The sequence below is a fragment of the Nyctereutes procyonoides genome, unplaced genomic scaffold (genome assembly GCF_905146905.1).
Source record: "Nyctereutes procyonoides isolate TBG_1078 unplaced genomic scaffold, NYPRO_anot_genome, whole genome shotgun sequence".
In the NCBI taxonomy this organism is placed as follows: Eukaryota; Metazoa; Chordata; class Mammalia; order Carnivora; family Canidae; genus Nyctereutes; species Nyctereutes procyonoides.
This window is the reverse complement of record NW_026575146.1, coordinates 68,766,502-68,783,899: the sequence shown is the minus strand read 5'-3', so window position 1 is coordinate 68,783,899 and position 17,398 is coordinate 68,766,502. Positions and strand designations below refer to the sequence as shown.

At 54.8% G+C, this 17,398-nt stretch overlaps 2 protein-coding genes across 5 annotated transcripts; both read right to left on the bottom strand.

The window, feature by feature from the left end:
- Positions 1–1,263: 1,263 nt before the first annotated feature.
- ZNF579 (zinc finger protein 579) lies at positions 1,264–4,589 on the bottom strand. Of its 2 annotated transcripts, none has more exons than XM_055310555.1 (2): positions 4,504–4,589; positions 1,264–3,452 (listed from the first exon to the last, which is right to left on the bottom strand). In XM_055310555.1, the coding sequence occupies exon 2, from the start codon at positions 3,448–3,450 to the stop codon at positions 1,765–1,767; it is 1,686 nt and encodes a 561-aa protein (XP_055166530.1). In that variant the 5' UTR covers positions 3,451–3,452; positions 4,504–4,589; the 3' UTR covers positions 1,264–1,764. The 2 variants fall into 2 exon arrangements, with proteins under 2 accessions (XP_055166530.1, XP_055166529.1); XM_055310554.1 differs by lacking the exon at positions 4,504–4,589 and adding an exon at positions 4,320–4,497.
- A 5,893-nt stretch (positions 4,590–10,482) lies between these two features.
- FIZ1 (FLT3 interacting zinc finger 1) lies at positions 10,483–17,395 on the bottom strand. 3 transcript variants are annotated; one of them, XM_055312033.1, is made up of 4 exons: positions 17,328–17,347; positions 16,498–16,705; positions 15,544–15,895; positions 10,483–14,398 (listed from the first exon to the last, which is right to left on the bottom strand). In XM_055312033.1, exons 2-4 carry the CDS (start codon positions 16,500–16,502, stop codon positions 13,199–13,201), a joined length of 1,557 nt encoding a protein of 518 aa, XP_055168008.1. In that variant the 5' UTR covers positions 16,503–16,705; positions 17,328–17,347; the 3' UTR covers positions 10,483–13,198. The 3 variants fall into 3 exon arrangements, with proteins under 3 accessions (XP_055168008.1, XP_055168009.1, XP_055168007.1); XM_055312034.1 differs by lacking the exon at positions 16,498–16,705 and having other exon boundaries at positions 17,328–17,395; XM_055312032.1 differs by lacking the exons at positions 16,498–16,705; positions 17,328–17,347 and adding an exon at positions 16,854–17,026.
- Positions 17,396–17,398: the final 3 nt, after the last annotated feature.

Sequence of the window (17,398 nt, the reverse complement as noted above, 5' to 3'; positions counted from 1 at the left end):
CTCCCTTCCTAGACCTTCAACCTCCATGTTCCCGGCTTCCCTCCCTCCATCCTGCCCCTGCCTGGTGTTTCCATCACACCAGAGAATCTTTCCTCCCAAAGCCTCCATTTGTTGCCCTGGAAAACTAGGATAAACTCACCTCTCTTTTCCTGGCCTCACAGGCATGACGATACCTAAGTGGTTAATGCCATTATTTGCAAAGGGCAAGAGAGAGCCATTGGAGGTGCTGGGGGAAGGCAAGATGTCAATAGAAGGAAAGAGAAAGGGTCTGAATAAGATGGCTTGAACACATCCTTCCCCATCCACTTCTCAAGACCCAAATAAGTGGGTGAAGAAAAAACCATTAGAAGGTTTGCAGAAAAATGGGATCCCTGGGTGGCGCAGCGGTTTGGCGCCTGCCTTTGGCCCAGGGCGCGATCCTGGAGACCCGGGATCGAATCCCACATCGGGCTCCCGGTGCATGGAGCCTGCTTCTCCCTCTGCCTGTGTCCCTGCCTCTCTCTCTCTCTCTCTGACTATCGTAAATAAAATAAAAAAAAAAAAATATTAAAAAAAAAAAGAAGGTTTGCAGAAAAATGATACTTTCCACCATCCCTCATTCCTTGTGGTTTTTCAAACATGCAGCACCAACCCACCTCATGGCCATTGTTCTAGCTGTTCCCTCCATCTGGTTCTTCATTCAAAGGTCACCAGAGGGCCTGCCCTCCCAGCCACACAGTGTTCTCAGGAGCCCTTATTAATACCTGGTGCTCCACTGAAGATAAGTTTATTGTCTAGAGCAGCTCTGTCCAAGAGAACTTCTTGCAATGATGGAATGTTCTAGATCTGTGCTGTCCAGCAAGGTAGCCATCAGCCACATGGGGCTATTGAATACTTGAAACCGTGTGATTGAGGAACTGAACGTTTTTAATTATTTTGTTTTAAATTGATTTGCTCATTCTAAATCTAAATGGAAGCAGCCATGTGTAGCTAGTGGCCAAACTGTATGGAGCAGGGTGGGTCTAGAATTTTAGCTCATCATAGAGAGGCAGTGGCTTTCTCCTCTCCAGTGTCCCCGGGGCCAAGTGCTGTGCCTGGAAAATGTTTGCTGAAAGAATGCATACAGAGATTGCACGGGGATGCCATGGGACTCCCCAAAGATTCCTGGACAGATGGTGACCAGGGTTGTCACACTCCCAGTTCTTCTCACAAGCTTCTTGCTGGATGAGCACCTCCTTCCTGTCCCCCAATGTGGGAATCTGGATCCTTCCTGCTTGGAATGCAAGCTCGGAGCCTACTGGACAAATCCCTGCTCACCCTAGATCCCCTCTGGCAGCCCACACAGACAACCTCACTCTCTCCCGTTTCACGAACTCACATTTATTCACAGACAGACAAAAGGACAGGGATGGACCTTTGCTCACTGGGGACCCCCAGGGTCTGGCAGTTCCAAAGAGGTGATGGTGTCCAGTGTGTACAATGGGGGACAGCCAGGCAGAGGGTCCCCCCCCAGTCTCCATCTCTCTGGCCAACATTCTCCGCCTCCTTTTCCAAGTCCTCCTTCAAAGTCAAAGGCCTGTTGGGGCAAGCAGTTCCTAGCCAGCATCAGGGGTCCTGGGGGTGGGCAATGGGGAGGGAGGGGTGGTCCAGGGTCCCCCCCCCTGCTCCTTAGTGTTGAGGGCTGGAAGGGGAGGGGTGGGTAGATAGGAGGCGCCTCTCCTTGCACTTCCTTCCTCCTATTGCAAACCGGGAGCCAAATGGAGGGGCCAAGAGTGAGTATGAAGGTCAGGAGGCCAGGCCTCCCAATCCACGCAGGTGGGCCTTGCTGTCGATCTCTTCTTCTTCCATCTCAAAGGCTGAATGGTCTTGGCTGTCGAAACAGGAGGCGCTGAGGAAGACCGGGGGGGCCGGTGGCGGTGACTGGGGCGGGGTCCCCGGGGAGGGCGGCTCTTCCTTGATGTGTGCAAGAGGCAGCGGGAGCCCTTCCTCCTCCTGTCCCGCCGGCGGGGGCGGCGGGGGTGGCGGGGGCGATGGCGGGGCCTCGGCCTGCAGCGCCTGCAAGGCTGCGGCCCTCTCCAGCTCGGCCCGGTGGCAGCGCTGGTGGCGCAGGAGGCTGTAGGCGCGCGAGAAGCGGCGCGGGCAGCGCGGGCACGGATGAGGGGCCGGGCCCCCAGCGTGAACCTGCGCGTGGCGGGCCAGGTCAGCCAGCCGCTTGAATTCCCTCTGGCAGCGCACGCACTGGAAAGGGCGCGCCCCCGAGTGGGTGACTCCGTGCTGCCGCAGGTGCGCCCGGCGACGGAACCCTTTGCCGCACTCAGGGCACCAGAAGCGAGGCTCCCCGGCTGGGGGCCGGGCCGGGGCGGTGTCCCCTCCGTTCTGCCCACCTTCTCCCCCCTCTGAAGCACTGCCGCACTCGGCCCCTTCGCCCCCCTCGGAGCCCTTCCCTGAGTTCCGTCCGCCCGCGGCCTTGTCGTCCTTTTTGCCCGCCGGGGGCAGCGGGGCCAGGAGGCTGAGCGCTCCATGGACGCGGCGGTGCTGGCGGAGGTAGGAGGCGAGGCGGAAGGCCAGGCCGCAGTCTGGGCACACGAAAGGGCGGTCAGTGGAGTGGACCAGCCGGTGGCGGGACAGCGACCAGGGCCTGGCAAAGGCCTTGAGGCAGATGGAGCACTGGTGGCGCTTCGGCCGGGGCGGGGGGCCCCCTTCCCCCTCCTGTTCACCCTCGGGGCGCAGACACGGGTGCGCTTTGAGCTCGCCCTTGGTGGCGAAGGCTTCGCGACAGCGGAGGCACAGGAGCGTCCAGTCGGCCTGGAGCAGGACCTGCTTCTCCTCCTGCCGCCCCGCCGCCAGCGCCAGCTCGGCCCTCAGCTCTGCGGCCCCGGCCTCGGCCTCCTCCTCCTCCGACTCCCGGGGCTCGGCGCTTGTGGGCGCCGCCAGAGAGGCCGACTCCCCCGCGGGCCACGTCTCGGGCCACGCGGCCTCCTCCTCTGCGGCCCCCGCCGCTGCGGTGGTGGGCTGCTCCGTACCAGTGTCCTGCGCGCCCCAGCTGGACTCGGCTGCCTCTTTGGCCACCCTCTCGATGGCCAGCTCCACCTCGCCGCCGGCGTGCTCCTGGGCCAGGTGGCGCCTGAGCTGGGCGGGCTCCGGGAAGGTGCGGGGGCAGGCGGCGCAGCGCAGGGGGGGCTGGGGCCCATGGCCACGCAGGTGGCGGGAGAGGTGGGCAGGCCTGCGGAAGGCCTTGGGGCACAGTGGGCACGCGTGGGGTCGGAGGCCCGAATGGCTCAGCCGGTGGCGGGAGAGGTAGTAGGGGAAGCGGAAGAGGCGGCCACAGGTTGGGCAGGGCAGGGGCGCCCGAGGGGCTCCTGCGCCACCCCTGCCACGGCCCCGGCCTCTGCCACGGCCTCGGCCCCGGCCCCGGCCCCGGCCACGGTGAGGTGGGCTGCCCTGGGCCGGTGGAGGGGGCTGCGGATCCATGCCTGTAAGGAGAAAGGGGAGACAAGGAGACATTGGGGTGGAGGGTGGGGGATGTGGAGTGGGTCAGATAAAGGGAGATGTGTGGGGCCAGGCAGAGATGCAGAGACCCAGAGAGATGGGAGATTTAGGGATGGCCAGATGTTGAGCCAGGCCCCGGAAAGGGCCAGCAAGACAGAAGGACAGAGGAGACACAGAGACCCCGGGACAGACAGTGCAGAAGAAGCCACAGAAACAGGATGGGAGACAGCAGGAGAGAGAGATGGGGACTCCCAGCAGAGACAGAGATGGGGAGAAAACAAAGAGATTTGGGGGGAGATGGTGCAAACACCGAGGTCAGAAGGGCCACAGCAGAATGGAGGTAGGGAAAGGTAGAGACAGAGGGAACAAGCCAGAGGTGCAGACAGAAGGAGAAACAGGCAGACAGTCAGCCAACTGCGCCAACTGCTTTCTCTCCAGTGGCCCCCCTAGAGTATTTTGGGAGGGGCTGGGAACCCGCTGTGGTGCCCAAATGGAGGGGGTGTAATAAACATTGGGAGGCCCCGGAAATGCAGTGTGAGTGCCGGGACCAGGCTCTGGGAGAGGCTGTGGCTAGGAGGGCTCAGACTTTAGGGTAGCGGTGAGGCTGGGGGGTCTGGACTCCCGGGACTGACAGAGGTGGGAGCTGGGGATCAGGACCCCAGGTTTGGGAGGTGACTGGGATCCACTCCTGTGTGTGTGTGGGGGGGGGCATGGATTCCTGGGTCCCAGTGCAGAGAGGATTGGGGGAGGGGGCTGGGCTCCTAAAGACAACGGAGAGAAGGGGGCTGGGGGCTCAGCTGCCGGAATCCTCCGGGAGGAGGCAGCTGAGGGCCCAGCCCCTGGACGCCTACCTCTACCAAGGCTGCTGGGGTCCGGAGCCCCAGGTCCCCAAGGGGGGCCAATCTCCCCACTGGGCCCAGCCTGCGGTTCCCCGGAGGCGTGATCAGCAGAATTGGGGCAGCAGGTCGTGGCCTCGCAGATTTCGGAGCCCAGGGCCTGGCGCTGGGCCCCCATCGCTGCGCACCCGGTCCTTACCTCCGCCTCCTTCGCTCCTTTCTTCCTTCCCCGCGGCCGGCCTAACGCGGACAGTGGTGGCGGGGAGGGAGGGAGGGCCCCAGCGTGGTGGGGGGTGGAGGAGGCTGGGCTCGGTGTCACCGCCTAAGCCTTCCCCCCGGAAACCCGACCTGCCGACCGAGCCCAAAGGAGGAAAGACAGGCTGAGAGGCCGGAAGCGGGAGGACTAGGGGACCCAGGGGGCGGGGAGGGCGGGTGGCTTGGATTCCTGGGTCCTGCACGGAGAGGGGGCTGGAGGCCTGGGAGGCCGGACGCAGCTCCCCTCCCCACCCCAGCACACACACATATTCATTCATTCCTTCAACAAATACACATTTATCAGGTCCTGTCTGTGCCAGGCACTGTGTTGGGCAAGGGGGGTGCCAGGGGAGGGAGGTGAATGAGGCAGTGGCAGAGGCCTTAGGGGAAGTAGGGGCCCTGTGGACTAGAATCCCACTCCAGCCTGAACAAGTGACTGTCCCTTCTCCTAGGCTCAGTGGCCCCCTCTATAACAAGCCCTGCGTATTTTCATTCGCTCCTAAGACACCAACATGTATTGAGCACCCACTGTAAGTCCTTCCGCATGTATTTTGCTACACATATTCCCCGGATCCTAAGCTACCAGTATTTACTGAGCACCTACTGTGGGCTAGCTCTGTCCTTGGTGCTGGATCTACAGTGGCAGAGGCCATTGAACCCTGTGTGCCGGAAGCTCACAGTCAGATTCAGGAGGCAGTCAGACACAGATCCAATTGCCTTCATGGAAAATGTACTCTAATGCAGAAAAGAGGATTTGGTGGTAAGACAGAGAACAGAGAAGGCGCTGAGCTGATCTCCTATTGAGGTGAGATCAATCCTCAAGGTCTTCCAGGAGGCAACAGTGTGTCAGCTGAAACCTGCAGGATGAGAGCCAATTGTTGGGAATGAGAAGGATGAGCAAAGGGAAACCAGAGAGAAATGCACCTCAACACAGCTCAAATGCTTGATACTGAGCAGCAAAGGCTTGTTGCAGAGGGATGGCTGCAGCGTGTTGCTGTTTAGGGTGAAGTAGAAGAGTGTGGGAAACAGGACCTTCTTGTACATGGTTGGGGTGAGTGAAATTCGAAACAGCCTTAACAAGTGAGCAGTTTTGGGAACTTATCTGTCAGATAGATCTGTTCGGAAAAATGCACAATGACATCTGTTCCAGGTGAATCAGCTCTGTATTGCACAGCACTGCAAGGGACTGGAAATGAGCTAAGTGCCCAGGCATAGGGGATTCAAGTGATGTCATTATTGATCTGCCCAGTGGAATGCTATGTGTCCCAAAAAAAGGGAAAAAAAATCGAGAAACTTTTTCTTTTTTTTAAGATTTATTTATTTATTTATTTATTTATTTATTTATTTATTTATTTATTTATTTATTCATGAGACACACACAGAAAAAGAGAGAGAGAGAGAGAGGCAGAGACACAGGCAGAGGGAGAAGCAGGCTCTATGCAGGGAGCCTGATGCGGGATTCAATCCTGGGACTCCAGGATCATGCCCTGAACCAAAGGTAGACACTCAACCACTGAGCCACCCAGGCGTCCCAATGAAGAAACTTTCTGTGTAAAAATATGGAAAGGCTCCAAGTGATAACACGAAGGGGGGGGGGAGAAGGCAAGGTGGCAAACAGCCTGTAACCTGTTCTCTCTGAGCTTATCAGTAGGTTCTGCCTGGAAGAAGAGAGACTAATCTAGCAACATTGTCTGACTTCCAGAACTGAAACTTACTGCACTCTATCCGTTTGTACTTCTTGAATTTGAAACCATGTGAATGTGTTCCATACTCAAAAAAAAAAAAAAAAAAGTAAAGGAACAAGAAATAAAATGGGGGGGGGTAATAAAAATAAATATAACCAAAATAAGTAATAACTTAGTCTTGTAAGTGCTTAATGAATACAAACCCATTTGTTTCTCCTTCCTTTCTGGAATGGGTCACATTGTTCTTCCATTTTATTTTTTTTATTTTTATTTTTTTGTTCTTCCATTTTAAAGTGAGGTTACTAAAACATTGCAAAACTGAGTCTTTGCCTTTCACAAAGAGATGGGAGAAATGACAGAGATGAAGAGCATGATTTTAAAAAGCACCCGGTCAATAATACTACTTAAAAAAACATTTTATTTATTTATTTGAGAGAGAGAGCATGAGTGATGGAGAAGAGGAAGATGACCAGAGGGAGAAGCAGTCTCCCTGCTTAACAAGGAGCCCAGGATCATGATCTGAGCCAAAGGCAGACACCTAACGGACTGAGCCACCCAGGTGCCCCAATAATACCACTTTTTAAAGGATATATACATATGAGTGAAAAATCTAAAAATACCCATGGAAACAATAAGCATCACGTTCAGGGTAGGAGTTACCTTTTAGCAGAGAGAAGCAGTCAGATCCTAGAGGAGCCTACAGTGAGTAAGGTATACCTCCTAATGTTTCAAAGCTGATAGTATATGTGTGTGTGAGCATGTTGCATTCATGTTGGTAGCATTAAGTACATTCTCAATGTCATGCAACCATCCCACTATCTTGTTTCAGAACTTTTTTGTCTCCCCAACAGAAATCTAGATTCATTAAGCTGTCACTCCCCATTTCCTTTTCCTCCCAGCCCCTGGCAAGCTTTATCTCTCTATGGCTTCACCTACCGTGGACATTTTGTATCAATTGAGTCATAAAATATGTCATCTCTTATGACTAGCTTCTTTCACTTAGCATGTTTTTGAGATTCATCTACTTGTGGCATGTATTGGTAGGTCATTCCTTTTGATGGTTGAATAATATTCCACTGTATCGGTATACCGCATTTGTTTGTCCATTCATTTGTTCATGGACATTTGGGTGGTTGCTATCTTTTGGCTGTTGTGAATAGTGAGTGTTCATGTATACATTTTTGTTTTAACGGTTGTTTTCAATTCTGAGTCTATACGGGGGGGGGGTTATTTCATTATGTATATTTTAAAGGCTTAACGTTTTTTCCAGAGAAAGAAAGAAAGAAAGAAAGAGAAAGAAAGAAAGAAAGAAAGAAAGAAAGAAAGAAAGAAAGAAAGAAAGAAAGAAAGAAAGAAAAAGAAAAAGAAAGATTGATTCAGGAATGGAATGGTGGGAAATAGAATTTCAAGCAGAGGGAACAGCATATGGGGGTGGGGTGGGAATGGAGATCTTGTCTTGGGGGAAACTCCAGGCCTTGGATTGTGGTGGAGAGAAGCCAGGAGCTGCACAAGCCACTATGTCGGCCTCTTAGTCCAGGCTGAACGCTGGACGCATTTCTAGTGCACTGAGAAGCTATTGAAAAGGTTTTAAGCTGCGGAGTCATATGATCCGATTAGTGTTTTAGAGAAATTCCTGTGAGACCCGCGTGGAGGCCCGCCGGATGCAGGGGAGACCCAGGCTGGGAGCAGGGAGGAGGCGGGGCGCGGGCCCAGGTGAGAGAGGGGCCTGGGTAGTGCTGGCCTCGGAGGGGCAGCAGGCTCCCGGGCAGGGGGCGGGACCGAGCACTGATTGGCTCAGGACTGCACTCCTGGGTGCCCGTCCCCCTGCAACTGCCTCCTCATTGGCTCTCCTGTTTCCAGCCCCACTCCCACCGGCCAGTCTCCCGCCCCCAGAAATCACATCCTGTGAACCCTGCGTGGCTTCCCAACCCTTCCTCCCGAGTTCCTCACCCCCTGCCTGTAAGGCTGGGCAGGTCTGGCCCCTGGAGCCGCCCTCAACTGATTGCTACCTCTCTCCCGCTTCACTCTGCTGCAGCCACACCACCCTCTTTGCGGACTCAGGGCCTTTGTTTTTGTGTTTGTTTTTTTAAAGATTTTGTTTCTTTATTTATGAGAGCCAGAAAGAGAAAGAGGCAGAGACACAGGCAGAGGGAGAAGCAGGCTCCATGCAGGGAGCAGGACCTGGGACTCAATCCGGGGTCTCCAGGATCAGGCCCTGGGCTGAAGGCGGCGCTAAACCGCTGAGCCACCTGGGCTGACTCAGGGCCTTTGAACGTGCTGTTCCCCCTGTCTGGAATGCCCTTCCCCTAGATTTCCACACTTTACCTTACTCCCCTCATTTCTATCATATGTCCTCAGAGACACCTCCTGTCCATCGTAGCTAAAAACAGCTCTCCTGTCACCCCTATCATCCTTACTCTGCCTTAATTTTCAATTTGTATTTAGCACAAACAAGCATCAGGTGGTTCGTGGATTACCCACTGAGGAATATAATAAAATCCCTGAGGGCAGGGGTCTGCTTTGCCAGTTTGCTTAACTGCTCATCCATCAGTGCCCAGCTGCGCCTAGAAAAGTGGATGAGCCAGGAGGGGTGAAGTTGGGGCTTCATGAGAGGGGGATGCCCCTGAAGGGAGAAGACTGAGGTGATGGATACATGCGGAGTTCAGCAGAGAGCGCAGGTCCCATCTCCTCCAGCAGATGCAAGGGGAGAGGGGAGTCGTCAGCTCCAGCCCAGGAATTGGCACTCACTCCCAGAGTAAAATCCTCCCCCACCCCTTCTGAGCCTCAATTAGCACATCTATAAAATGGGGCCACAGAGAGAGGAGTAGAGTACAAGGTCCAGCCCTTCTGCCAGTCCCTTGGGAGACGGACAGGAAATGGTTGAGTCCTTGTCTCTATTGTCTCAGAAAAGATTGAGTTGGAGGTGAGGTGGGTGGAGCCTCAGCCTCCAGAGGTCCCAATTCATTAATCCCTAGCCTGCTACCATCTCCACGACAACCCTGGCTCCTTTCCAGGCCCTCAAGGCTCCAGGCAGAGCAGGTCTTAAAGTGAGCCGGTCTTGTCCCTGGGGCAGTGCCTGAATGGAAGGGGGCGAGTCTCATTTCTCCATCACAGTTTTTTTATTTTTTATTTTTGCCCCAGGGGATGAGTCTGGTTCCTGGTTCCTGGGTGGGAGAGTGGAGAGGAACTATCTTTAAGGTTGGGTATCCCCAGGAGCTGACCTGGAGCCTTCAAACGGGCAACTGTGGATCTCCAGGCAAAAATGTCTTCTTGTTTTCTCTCTCTCCCCAAATATGCCTCCCTCTAAGTTTTCTCGTTGTGAAATATAAGACACATAGACTAAAAGAGCATGATACAGATGTTCGGCCAACAAATAATTATCAGTAGATCACCAGATTAAGAAACAGAATGTTAGCAGCCACGCCGGAGTCCATAGAAGATTTGGCATATCCCGTTCCTAGCCTAACCCATCCAACTCCACTGTTCTTTTTATTTCTATTTATTTATTTATTTATTTATTTATTTATTTATTTATTTATTTATTTATGATAGTCACACACAGAGAGAGAGGCAGAGACACAGGCAGAGGGAGAAGCAGGCTCCATGCACCGGGAGCCCGATGTGGGACTCGATCCCGGGTCTCCAGGATCGTGCCCTGGGCCAAAGGCAGGCGCCAAACTGATGTGCCATCCAGGGATCCCCCCCACTGTTCTTTTATGGGAGAGTAATTTTCTTGCTTTTCTAGATGGTTCACTACCCAATACAGCCCATAATAATAAACAATATTATAGTTTAGTTTTGCTTCCTTTTGAACATTATATAAATGGGATCATACTCATGTATCTGGCTTCGTGCACTGGGCTGCTTTACAACTTTCATTTGTGTAATTGTGTGTATCTCCATTCCTTTATATCATTGCTGTATTGTATTCCATAGCATAATATACCACCATTTATTTATCTGCTATATTATTATTTTTTTAAGATTTATTTATTTATTTATTCATGAGAGACAGAGAGAGAGGCAGAGACGCAGGCAGAGGGAGAAGCAGGCTCCATGCAGGGAGCCTGATGTGGGACTCGATCCTTGGTCTCCAGGATCACGCCCTGGGCCCAAGGCAGGCGCTAAACTGCCGAGCCATCCAGGGATCCCCTATCTGCTATATTATTGATGGATATCTTAGTCTGCTGTGGCTGCTGTAACAAAATACCATAGACTGGGTGGCTTATAGACAACAGAAATTTATTGCTCCCAGTTCTGGAGGCTGGCAGTCCAAGATCAAGGCACCAGCATGCTTGCCTTCTGGGGGAGGCCCTCTTCTGGGTTTATGGCCAGTGCATTCTTGCTGTGTTCTCACGTGGTGGAAAGTGCTAGGGATCTCTCTGGGGCCTTTTAAGTTTGGGCATTGATCCCAAGCATTAGGACTCCACCCTCAGGCCTTAAGCACCTCCCAAAAGCTCCTTCTCCAAATACTGTCACATTGGGCCTTAGGATTTCAACATAGAGATTTTGATGGAACATAGACATTCAGACCATAGCAAAGACATATCAGCTGTTCAGAGTTTGAGGCTGTACCTGTCACTTCTGGTAATGTTTTAAATGTGTCTCCCAGTGCAGGTGAAGGAAATTCTTTGGGGTTTGTGCCTAGCAGTGGGATCACTGTTATCAAAGGATATGCACATATTCAGCCTTATTAATCGATGCCAATCCCCCAGGCATCTTAAGTTTAAGGACCTCAAAATGGGATTCTTGATCCCCCTAAGCCCCTATCCAAACTTGTTCTTCCCCTTTTCTGGCCTTGATACAAAGTGTTACCACCCAACCAGTCCCTCCTCATTCCTCCCTTTCAGTTACACACACACATTCCACCTACAGAATTCATCTTGAATCCATCCGTTTCTCTTCACCACTCTGGTCTAGGCCCCTACTGATGCATTTCTCCTGCTGCACTGAGGTAGCCTCCTGCTGTCTCCACTTCCTTCTCCACTCAGCAGCCAGAAGGAACTTTGTAAAGTGCAAGAGGGGTCACATGCCTCCATGTTAAAATCTTGTGTCCCAGTGCTGGAGAGCACAGCCAAATGCCTGTCTTTGCCCACCATGCTCTGCAGGGCCTGACCCCTCCACCTCTGTTCATCCCTCCCTCCCTCTCCTGTGGCTGTCCAGGCATCCTTCTGGTTTCAGATCAAATGCCACCTCTGTAGAGACGTCCACCGGACACATGAACAAGACAACATAGTCACGGAGTCACTCACTTTCTTAACATCTTTCCTCCCTTCCTTCAGCATGCTCAGAAACACTCGAAAAGACTTTCATTTCTTGGATTACTTTTCTCCACCCCACTACCCAAACACTAAAATATAAACCGCATAAGTTCTTTTCTTTGCTGTTGGATCACCCAAGAGGATGTCTGGCACAGAACAGATACTCAGGTACTCAGTACAGGAATGTGATCTAGTGCCAGAAGACAGGAGTCACTGACTCCTTCCCTGATGGGTGAATCCTACCCTTGATGTTGGATACAGTGTTGGATAATCCTATCGTATCAAGGGGGTCTACATTTGGCCACCTGGAGGCAGTCTAAGATATAAGGTCTCTTCTTAGGGGTAGGACTTTTAAGACCATTTGGATTTTAGGGGGGCATGTCTTATGGGATTGATGATTTCTAAAGGCCATGTCTGGTTCTACAGAGCAAGTTCAGTCCATTGGAGGTGGATCTTGTGTTTTAAGGGATGGAGTTCCATTTAGATGAAACTTAAGCCATTTCTGTTTTAATGGTCTTGCACTATCTAAGAGACTCATTTGTCAGAAGGGAGGGATGGAGGAAAGATCTGTCTCTACTTAGGGAGCTCATCGTAAATCAGGGACAGAAATTCCCACCTCTCTGGAGCCAAGGATCAGAAAATGAGACAGCAATGACTGACAGGACAAGGTTTATTGGGATCCTGGAGACATTAGGGAATGGGATGAGGGGCAAGGTTGAGGCTCACAGGAGGAACCCCGTAGCCAAACCCCCCTTCCCCTTGGGGTTAAGAGGAACACAGAGACAGACAAACCAACAGAGATGAAAAGACAGGTGCTACAACAGAGTGGGAGGAAAACCCCATGTCCACCACCTCCCACTCAGATGAGTTCACAGGATGGGGAATGATGTGGACTGGCCCATACTCTAGAGGAAGGGAGGAGTGTCTGCCCTATTTGCCTAAGGAGAGCGGGGTACAGGCCACAATCTGGACCAGCCCATTCCAGTGGACAGGGGTATGTATCTGATTCAGTTCATTCTACTGGGCGGGAAGGATTTCAAACCAGCCTATTCTAGTGTTTGGGATGGGGAAATTCATTAGGGTTGATCCATTGTGCAGTAGGGGAGGGAGACCTAATTGGGGACAGGGGTTGAGGGCAGGGGGCATCTACCCTGGTCCTCTTTCAGCATAAGGAATGAAATGGGAGTGGGGGAAAGGCAGATTCCGGCTATATCCTTTGGGGGGGGGGCACCAGTGACTGGTGGGTAGCATTTGGGAGATCTAGGGAAATTTGGGGACATGGTCCCCCCACATTCTCCAGATCAAGGTCCTTGGGAATGATGGCTCTTGGGGAGAGGGGCACTCTTCCTTTGGGGGAAGGATGCCCATCTCTTATTAGTAGGGTCCTCAAGATGAGAAATACTTGTAGAGACCCATTTCTCATTGCTAGCCCCCCCTAGCTTGGGGAGGCCTGTTGATTTGGGGGTGCCCAGCATTTACTCCAGGGGTGTCAAGCTCAGGAGTTTCTTCTGAGATCCTGGACTCTGGAGCTGTGGAGTCTCTCCCTGTTCATTTGCTGCCCCTAGCTCAGGGGTCTGCGTGGGTGTCTGGTGGCCCCGTGTTAACAGCTGGGGTCGGCTGGGGTCGCTCACCACAGGCCCCTGCGTCCAGCCCCTAGGGAGGGGCTGTCAGGCGGAGGCGCGGCCTGGCGGGGTCAGTCCATGCCCCGGTGCAGCTTCAGGTGCCGCGAGAGGTTGCTGAGTGTGATAAAGCCCTTGCCGCAGATGTGGCAGGGGAAGGGCCGCTCGGTGCCGTGCAGCAGCCGGTGGCGCTTGAGGTAGCACTCGTGGCGGAAGAACTTGCCGCACTCCAGGCACGGGAACGGCTTCTCACCCGTATGCACGAGCACGTGCCGCTCCAAGTCGCGCGGTGAGCGGAACAGCTTCTCGCACTCGGAGCAGCCAAAGATCTTCTTGCCCCGGCCGGAGCCGGATGCGGCCTCCCCGGGACCGGGATCCCCCTCGGGGGCCACCGCGGCTGCCTCTGCGCCGCCACCCTCGCCGTGGCTGGCCCGCCGGTGCTCCTCCAGGGCCGCTAGGGCCGCATACAGGGCCCCACAGTGGCCGCAGCCGTACGTGGCGGGGCCCGAGTGGGCCTCCAGGTGGCTGGCTAGCGCCGCAGCTGATGCGAAGAAGGTCCCGCAGTCGCACTGGTATAGGGTGTCTTCCGAAGCCTCGGCTGCAGCCGCCGGGGCAGGGGCCTCCCCACCGCCTTCGGGGAGCAGCCCCCCAAGCTCAGGCACGCCACCCCCAGTGCTGCCCAGGAGCAGCCCGCCGTCCCAGGCTGGTTGCGCAGGGCCCGCCTCCGCAGGGCCGCCACTCTCGCCCACCAGGTCGGGCCCAGCGCTGGCCCCCGAGGCCCAGGCCTGCACAGGGGGCGCGCTGGGGCCCTGCAGGTCGTGCGTCAGCTTGTGCCGCTCCAGCAGTGCGGGGGCGTTGAAGTCGCGCTCGCAGCGCGGGCACTTGAAGGGCTTTACGTCGGTGTGTGCGGCCCAGTGGGCCGCCAGCTCGCGGCCATGGTCAAAGCGCCGCGCACAGGCACCACATGCAAATGGGGGCAGTGAGGCGGCGGCGGCAGCAGCGGCCTCCGCCAGCCCCCAGCTGCCCGGGCCCGCGCCCGCCCCCTCTGGACCCTCTCCGCCCCCGGCCCCTGAGCCCCGGCACACAGAGCAGGGCCCCACATTGCAGCAGACGGAGCAGGGCGCGCTCAAGGCTGGCAGGCCTGGACCGGTTTGTAGCGGGGACGGGAGCACCCCGCGGTGCTGGCGCTTGAGATGGCGGCCCAGGCTGGAGCGTGAGGAGAAGCGGAGCTCGCAGACCAGGCAGCAGTAGGGCTTCTCACCAGTGTGTACGACCTGGGAGGACAGGAGAAAGAGCATAGCATCAGGTCAGATTCCAGCACTTCCAGAGAGATGCGGCCCAAGCTCCCTGCTGCAGCTACAAAGCCCCATATAGCTCCAATCCTCTCACTTGTCTTCTATAAATTGGGTCGTGTTGGCATTCTTTTGGTCCCTTCATTCTCAGGACCTTTGCACATGCTGGTCCTTAAGACTGGAAGACTCTTCCTCCCATTCTTCCAGGTTAACTTCTATTCCTTTTCAACAAGCCCACCCAGGAGATTGGGACTCCCTGTTAGAGTGGCCAAGTCCTAGGGCTCTGAGCACTAACAAACCTGGGTTCAAACCCCAGCTCTGCCTTCCACTCTCAGTGAAAACTGGACAAGTAAACATCATCTCTGGGACTCTACTCTTCTCCTCTGTGATATGTGCTACCTACCTCACAGGGTTTTTGTGACAGGATAAAATCAACACTAAAAAATGACTTAATTCCTAGAAATTAGAATTATCGTTGACAAACTTTCCAATGTCCTACTGGTGTCCTCTACAGCAGTGGATGTTAGGGAAAGGTAGAGAGGAACATTTATAATTCCCTGGGCTGGGAGGTGGCTTTTTAAGATAAATGCCCAAACTTCTAGAGCAAAAACTGTCCAAAAGAACTTTCTGAAATGGGGATCCCTGGGTGGCTCAGCGGTTTAGCGCCTGCCTTTGGCCCAGGGCGTGATCCTGGGGTCCCGAGATCGAGTCCTGCGTCGGGCTCCCGGCATGGAGCCTGCTTCTCCCTCTTCCTGTCTCTCTGCCTCTCTCTGTGTTTATCATGAATAAATAAATAAATAAATCTTAAAAAAAAAAAAAAAAGAACTTTCTGAAATGATGGAAACATTCTATATTTGCCACTGACCAACGAGGCAGCCATGAGTGACATGTGGCTACTGGCACTTGTCATGTGGCCAATGTATGGTGCAAGACTGTGCTTTACTGATATTGGCCTTTGTGGTTTATTTAAAAGTCTGGGAGTAGAAGAGGGAGATTTGGAGCGACGAGTCCTTTTGATTGGTAGTTCCTGCCTGGAGAACTGTAAGGCTAAGTGAGAAAGTACAGTGTTCTCTGCTGTCCAGTGAGGAGCCCTGTGACTCCCATGGTGGCCAGCCTGTGGGACTCACCTGGTGGTGCAGAAGGCCGGTGGAGTCTCGGAACCCTTTAGGGCAGGCAGAGCAGCGGTAGGGCCGTTCGCCGGTGTGCGAACGTAGGTGGTTGGCCAGGTTGAAGCTGTGTTTGAAGCCCTTGCCACAGCGTGGACATGCGTGGGGTTTGAGTGCAGTGTGCCGGGCGAAGTGGCGCCGAAGGTCCGAGCGGTAGCGGAAGCTCTTCCCACACTCACTGCAGTGAAATGGGACCCGGGGAGCGGCAGCAGGAGGTGCTGGGGCCGGGGCCGGGGCAGGGACCGGGGGCACTGGCAGTGGGGCATCATCCATGGTGGCGTGGTGCGAGGGCAGTGGCAAGTGGAGGCTATCTCTGGAGCAAGGGGGAGACACGGAGGGCAAGTGAGGTAGTCAGCTCCCCACGAGCCCTCTCCATCAGGCTCCCTGGACTCACACACCCACCCTTTTCCCCCTGGGAACCCTTCCCACTTCCCTCCAAGCCACACTCACCGTCCCTTAAGCCCCTCCCACTCCCCTACAAACCCTCCTCCCACACCTCTGCCGATCTTTCCCATGCTGGCCAGATGGTTTCCACCCTACTGGACGGTTTTTAAGCCTCTCACTTTCTTTTCCAATGGGCTCCCCACTCCTCTCTAAACTCCATCCACTGTTGGTAAGCCGTGCCCACTCCAATATAAACTCCGCCCACTGTTGGTAAGCCACGCCTACTCCCAGTCAGGTACCACCTAGTCTTCCCAAGGTCCCCACACAGTTTCCAAAGCCTCTTGTATTCCTAGATAAGACCCTTCCCCTCTGAAAGGCCCTCCCACTCTTCTTCATGAGTGAAAGTCATCTTCAGACAAAGAGTCACATTCCTAGCGAATGAGAGGACAAAGGTGTGGGGGTCCTGGAACCTCCAGTGAGACCAAGTAAAACTCGGGCCATCTGCAGCATAGGGATAGCAGGAGTACCTACCTCATGCAGTGGAGGTGAGCATTAGGCAAAACTGGCAATGCATACTGGGAGCTTACGTACGTAGGCAGGGGCGCAACGAGTGCTCAGCAGGTAAGCTGTTCTGATTAGGACAGTCTGCTAAGTTCCTCTGAGTTTCCCAAGTCCCACCATGCATTCTCCGCTAAGGTCCGCCTCCAAAGCTGCATTCAGTCTTTCCCTGAACTCTGACCTGTGAGGAAGCCCGGTCCTCTGCAAGACCCCTCCCCTCCACCTCCCTTTCTCAGCCCTCTACTGGGAGCGCCTCCCCACCCCTCTAAGTCACCGCACTCCCGTTCCGGAGACTTGTTAATTCCACCAGGACTAGCCAAATCACACACCTCAGTCCCATCACCTCCCCGTGCGCACTCCCAGACGAACGATCCCCCTTCTGCTCTAAGCTGTGCCCGCCTTTGCCCTGAGCTCGGTTTCTCCACTCAGCCCCAGGTAGGTCCCGTCTATCTTTCAAGCTCGGCCCATTTCCATCCAAAGCCACGCCCACTCTGGAAGCTCCTCCCTGCGGTTGCTCCGCCCCCGCCGCCACGAAGCCCCGCCTCCTTCCCCACCCAGTAGCCTGCAGGGCTGCCCACCCCCCCCCACGTCGGCCCTGGGACCGAGGCCCCGAGTACCGGCCTTTTGTGCCCCTCCCCCCTGCCCCTAAAAGGTGCGGCCCCGGGCGCCCGGGGCACGTGCAGCCCAGGCGGGACCCGCAGCGGGGCGGGCCCACCTCGCTCGTTCGGAGCGGGGGTTCTGGAGCCCTGGGGCGGGCCCATGGGGCCGGGAAAGTCAGTCGGCTTTTCTCTTTAATTACTTACACCTCCCTCTGGGCGCCGACATTTTGGGCAGCGGGGGCAGCGTCACTTCCACCTGGGGGCCCCTCGACTTC